We start from the raw sequence: 5,849 nt of genomic DNA on the forward strand, positions 1-5,849 counted from the left end.
GGATTGGGGAAGGGGGGTTGTCACTTTGAGGGGTAAAAAGTATAACTATTGCACTGTGTTGTACAGCTGAAACTAATTTAAAAAAATGTTTATTTCAAAAAACAAAAAAGAAAAAAATGACCTAAACTGAAACCCCGAATGTTGATCTACGTATGCTGGGCAGCTGTTCTAGAGGCAGAAAATACCCTGCTTTTAATCAGGCAGGCAAACATTCCACATGTATACTTGAAACTACATCAGACTGTTTCTTCATATTCTAAGTCACAAGAGCTAGGACAATGAAGCAGCTTCCTTTATTATTAGATAAGTGTGTTGGGGGGCAGGTTTTGGGGAAATGCGTTCTAGAAGCCACTGCCAGTTCTATTTAGAGTTAATAAAGCTTACCGGGACCCCGGGTCTCATGCAGCATGCAGCAAACAGCAGAGTTAACTGTAAAACAGTAAGAGCTGATGAAGATGGAGTGAACTTGAGAAATCAAATGTTATGAATTCACACAAACAATGAAGAGTTAAAGGTCAATGGTGATTAGGAAGAGTGGGAGGGGCAGTGGAGAGGGTGGGCTGTTAGGGACCCCTGAAACACAGGTACTCTTTCTTAATGTCTTTAAGGGCAGCCAAAGGAAATTATGAATATGTGATTATATTAGATCCAACCACCATCTCACAAGAAATGCCACTATCACCACTTCTACTTCAAACCCCACCACCACCATCATCACTATGGGACCAGAGTGACACAGGTCTCATGATAGGTGTACCAGAAGTTAGCTAACTGTTTATGCAATTATATAAAAACCCCAAACCTTGGGCCACTTATACATCTAGAAGTATGGAAGAAGGCAATCTATTTTGTCAGGACTTGATTGCAAATATAAAATTCCACATGCCACCCATTTCAGAATTGGAAAAGGTACCATCACCAATCCCAAAGATTCCTGAAGACTGTAGAGAGGTATCACTCTACATAGGATCTTCTGCCTGGGGCTGGGGTTGGTCAGATAATTTGAGACAACTGGGAGAAAACCTGATCTGGGAGGAACTTCCACTGAACATCTAAAAAGGGAATATTTATAGGTTAGTGTCAGTGGGGTTCAAACAAACAAAATCTCCTAATTCCTGCAAGGAGGCTGTGAAACTATCCAAGGGATCCAAATACCACAGGACTATGAAGGAAGCAGGTTAGAGCTGGAAGACAAATTTAGACCTTTCTGATCTTAAAAATAGGAATCCATGCCTGCTGGTGCAACTAACACACCATGACAGATCAGTTAACATACTGTGTGTCCAAAGAGGCTTTTGTTTTTGTTTTGGTTAGTTGAACTTTATCCATTAAGTAATATCAAAAAAAGTTAATTAGTGAATGTGGCATATAGTGTTATGGTTCAGTAACAAAAATCACTAGATTAATTGGTGCAAATGTTCAAATTACACTTCTGAATAAAGTATAATTGGATTGTAAAACCAAGTGCCTTCAAATGTAAAATATTTTAATATTGTACAAAAGTCACTGTTTTATTCCTAAGTGATAAGTCAGGCACAGAAGAAAGGCAAGTGCTTCCTCCTTCTGACAAATATCCAATACTTGAGTAAGGAACTGAGTCTCTGAGTGGCTAAGAACAAAGGGCAATGACCATGGACATCTTTCAGATCCTCAGATTCCTTTAATAAGGACATTGCCTAACATTCCACCTGAGGGCTTTCTGAGTCACACTGCTCAAACAACTACAGAGTACAAGGGACCACTGGGTTTTTTCCTACTGTTGTATAGGTCCCATCAGAAATGCTTTTCTCATCCCTGGTTCTGGGATGAGGAATACATTGGGTCAGGATAATTGGCCCACATGGTAACCGAGAACCCATGCTATCCTGCCTTACCAAATACCAGGGTAGAATTACAGATTGTAAAATCATTCCCCAGGTTAAGGATGGGTCACCTGTAGTATTCCAGCATCTGAAGGCTCCCCACAAAGTTCTCTATACCTCAGGCTGAAAACAACTAAGCAGTCAAGAGGAGGGACAGCAAAGGGGTGAGAAGTCAGAACTGGGCTACAGCCTTCAGCAGCAGCAGTTAAGCACTCTTGGCTGCATCTAGTGAGAACTGAGGCAGAGAGAGGGTTGGCCTACAGTTACGGAGAGGCAAACACCTCAGTTATAGGACGGGCAAACAGGCCTGTAAGCCCAATCAGCTCCAACCTCTATCTACCCTTCTTTTTGTCCATCTCTTCCTTATAACTTTGCAGCTTTCGTTGTTTCCTCCCTTTTTCCTTCTACCCTCTCACATTCCTTTTGCTTTTCCTCTCCTTTCCCTTCCTCTCCTCCTCCTACCTGAGTTTGGAGGACTTTCCTAAGCAGACCAAACAGAAGGGCTGGGCCTCTGGGACCACACCACTCCCCTACTCTCAGTTCCCCAAATTCAGGGAATCCTTAGGTCCCATGTGGACACTGAAACCAGTTATAGGTATCCAAACTGGTCTAATAGCCCACAGCTCGCCTCTGGTCACCAGCCGTCAGCCTCCTCAGCCTCCAGACCCTGCCCTGAAGGGATTAAGAGGAGGAAAATGAAGCCACCACCAGAGCAGCCTCCCACTTACTTTTTCTTTTCTTTGTCCCTTTTTAGAGTCTGTGAGCCTCCAGCCTGGGAGCCCTGGGACTGGAGCAGCTCGGCTGCCGTCTTTCTCTGTTTGAAAGCGTTCACTTCATCATCCAGGGATTTCTTCTTATCCTCCAGCTTCTTCTTCTCATCCTGATGTAGTTTCTTCAGACGGTCAAACTTCTCATGCAGCTAGCAGGAAAGCACAGGGAATTTGGGAGGAGTCCCCCGTGAGTAGCTCCCAGCTGAGCCGAGCCCAGGGAACTGGAGACTGGCAGGGTTGCTACCCTGTAGGACCTTGGGACCTTAGGAGACATTTCTGCCAGGGACAGCTATGCTAGCACCAAAAGGCACCATGTTCTAGAGAGTCCCCTTCTCCTCCTGCCATTTTGCCTCCAAGTTTCTGCTCCTGAATATGGTCAGGGAACTGTGTATTCTGCTTAATCAAACATTTTTATTTTTTTAAAAAGTTGCCACACATGGTTAGTAATATCAATTATAATAGTATAACCTTTATGTAGTGCTTATTATAGGCCAGGCACTGACTTTTATAAGCGCTTTATATGTATTAACTCATTGAATCATCTCAATACTCCTATGAGGTAGGCACTGTTATCCACATTTTATGAGGAAACAGAGGTGAGAGAAGTTAAGGAATTCGCCCAACCAACGTCCATTCATTCTTTAGAGGATTATATAATGAGATCTCTCAATATGAAAGAGGCCCCTGCCTTTTATTATCTTCAATCAGGGAAGATCACCATGGATCGTAGAGCAAACTTCAACAATGCCAAAGCTGGTCAAAGGAAATACTTGCCCTTGGATATGAAAGGAGATAAAAAAATTATAAAATGGAATGTGTGGAGACCTCAGCTTTGATCAAGGGGACACATAACTAGCCCTGAATAGAGCCAGAGACCCAAAGGAGAACAGCAAGAATATTCGGACATGCCAGTGTAGTAAGTGGATCAGGGAGCAAGAGGTACAGTTGGTAAAAAACTAGAATGTGATAAACTACCCTGAACAGTAAGAGCAGACCAAGCACACTTTCACTTTCTTTTGAAGATTCAGGAGAGAATTTAAGATTCTGTAGCACTTGCAGCATACAGTGAAGAAGGTCAGGTCTCCAGGTCCTAGAGGTATTTAGGACTGTCATTTAGTAAGACGTGGCAGATGACAGACTTGCCTAGTAAACCAGCTTTTATAATACTAGTCACTTGGGGTAGGGTGGTGGAAGCTCTGTCCATCAGTTGCTTTAATCTGGCTTTTATCCATTGGCCTTTCATTCATTCCTCTTTGAGATCCCCTTACCTCTCCTAAAATTACTGGGTCACATTTTTCTTTTGAAAAGGGAAAATGAAATAAAATCAATACCCTTGCCCTGGGCTTTGGTGATAACCCTAGAGAGTCACAGCAGATTGTGGGGTAAGAGATTTAAGAAGTAATTAAGTACTTCCCTTTATCATTTCGAGGTCCAGAGAGGTGAGGCAGTTGCTGACATGACCAAAACTGGAGCTGAGGCCACTTAATCGAGCATCAGTGGGCAAATTGGTAGTGAGATCTGGGACCCAAGGTGAGAGTTAGAGGACTAACTGCACTCTATTAGGCACGGCTTAAGTGATGAACTCCAGAAGAACCACTAAATCTTAGTTTAAAACCTTGCTAGAGCCTCATAGATGTTTCTTTAATGCTACCATGAAATGGAACAGAATATCCAAGGGACAGGGGAAATGCCCCAGCTGTCACTGTGTTAGGTTTTGGCAATGTACACAGGACTGCCTGGGACCATCTTTCCCCATGGCCATCAGAGCAGGTGGGATGGGGCAAGACAGCCAAGAAAATCATCAACTGTCCCTATTGAGCGCTGAACTCCCAGGAAGAGGGAAAAGAATAAGCTCGCACTTTACCTCAAGGGCCTATGTCAGGTCTTGACTCTTGAGCAATGCAGCCCAGTAGAACTTTCTACGGCCATGGAAATATTCTATATATGCTGTCCAATACGATAGCCACTAGTTGCAAGAGGACTAAGCATGTGAAATGTGGCTAATGTGACTCAGGAACTGAGTTTTAAACTTTGTTTATATTTAATTAATTTAAATTTAAATAGCCACACATGGCTAGTGGCTACCATATGGACAGAGTGGCTCTAGAGAATTAAGTAAGATGGAATGAGAAAACATACTGGCCCTGTGGAATGAGGGATCAAAAAGACATCTTTCACAGCCCCTTCTGTGCTAGCCAAGGCAGGGCTATAGATGTCGTGCCCCATTCTTGCCTGGAGGCTGCAAGACTTCTGCTGACTGTGCTCGTGGGGCAGAAGCCCCTGCCATGCCAAAGCTCAGCATCCTTTCCCTTCCCGCCTACCACCTAGGCTCACATTTACCTCTTTCTCTGCCTCTTTTAGTTCAGCTTCTTTCTCTTTGACTCTCTGGACGAACATCTGTCTCATCTCCTCTTCTTTTTTCTGGAGCTCTCCCAGGAACTCATTCCTTTTGGCTTCATATGTCTCCTGCAAGCTGAGAACACGGTCAGGTTAATTACCCTGTCTTCAAAATGGCTCCTATTTGATGAAAACGGGCCCCAGTGATCCTCCCTGGGTTCCCGCATCTTCCCTTCCCCAATTCTGGGAGAGGTGTAAAAACAGAAAAACAAAGTTATGGGCAGCTGGCTTGGAATGTGACAGCAGGATCACAGGGTTTCTTGAGGGGAATGGGTCAGCCCTGGTGAACTGGAGATATTTGGAACTGGTAGTGACTTAGAACATCTGCTTCTATACTCTTGTTTTATAGGTGAGCAAACAGGCCCAGAGAGGTGAGGTGACTTGCTCAAGACCGCATGGTTAGTTAGAAGCTGAGCTGGGACAGGAAGCTAGGTCTCTTCTTCCTCATTCTGGGTCTTCCCTCAGCACTCTGCTGCCAGTCAGATCCTGGCTCTGAAACTGACCACATTAGTGAACTGTTACAATAAACACCTGATGAGACTCCCCCATGTGCTAGACAGAGGACTGAGTGATACTATGCTAGTATCTCAACATCTAGAGCCAACAGACACTGTACCTGCCATCAAGAAATTCAGTCTAGGGCCGGCCGAGTGGCACGTTGGTTAAGAGCTGGCCTGGGATGCCAGAGGGCCCTGGTTCGGATCCCACATATGAGGGCCAGTCACATTGCCCTCCACAGCTAAGATGCTGAACAACAGCTCAACCTGGAGCTGGGCTGCTGTGAGTCGCCTGCGACGGCGTAGGCTGCAGCCCTTGCTGC

General features: G+C 44.5%; 1 protein-coding gene across 4 annotated transcripts in view; it reads right to left on the reverse strand.

Annotated features, from left to right (window-relative positions):
- Positions 1 to 5,849, reverse strand: part of SEPTIN6 (septin 6) — a 66,957-nt gene that overhangs the window by 9,497 nt on the left and 51,611 nt on the right. For 2 of the 4 annotated variants that reach the window (XM_019667858.1, XM_019667857.1), the window contains exons 8-10: positions 4,973 to 5,105; positions 2,591 to 2,781; positions 385 to 429 (exon numbers count right to left, since the gene is read on the reverse strand). In XM_019667858.1, the coding sequence (XP_019523403.1) occupies positions 426 to 429; positions 2,591 to 2,781; positions 4,973 to 5,105 (328 nt within the window). In that variant the 3' untranslated portion in view covers positions 385 to 425. The remainder of the gene's footprint in view (positions 1 to 384; positions 430 to 2,590; positions 2,782 to 4,972; positions 5,106 to 5,849) is intronic. The other 2 variants (XM_019667856.1, XM_019667855.1) reach the window with 1 other exon arrangement.

Source organism: Hipposideros armiger, unplaced genomic scaffold (genome assembly GCF_001890085.2).
Source record: "Hipposideros armiger isolate ML-2016 unplaced genomic scaffold, ASM189008v1 scaffold_508, whole genome shotgun sequence".
Lineage (NCBI taxonomy): Eukaryota > Metazoa > Chordata > Mammalia > Chiroptera > Hipposideridae > Hipposideros > Hipposideros armiger.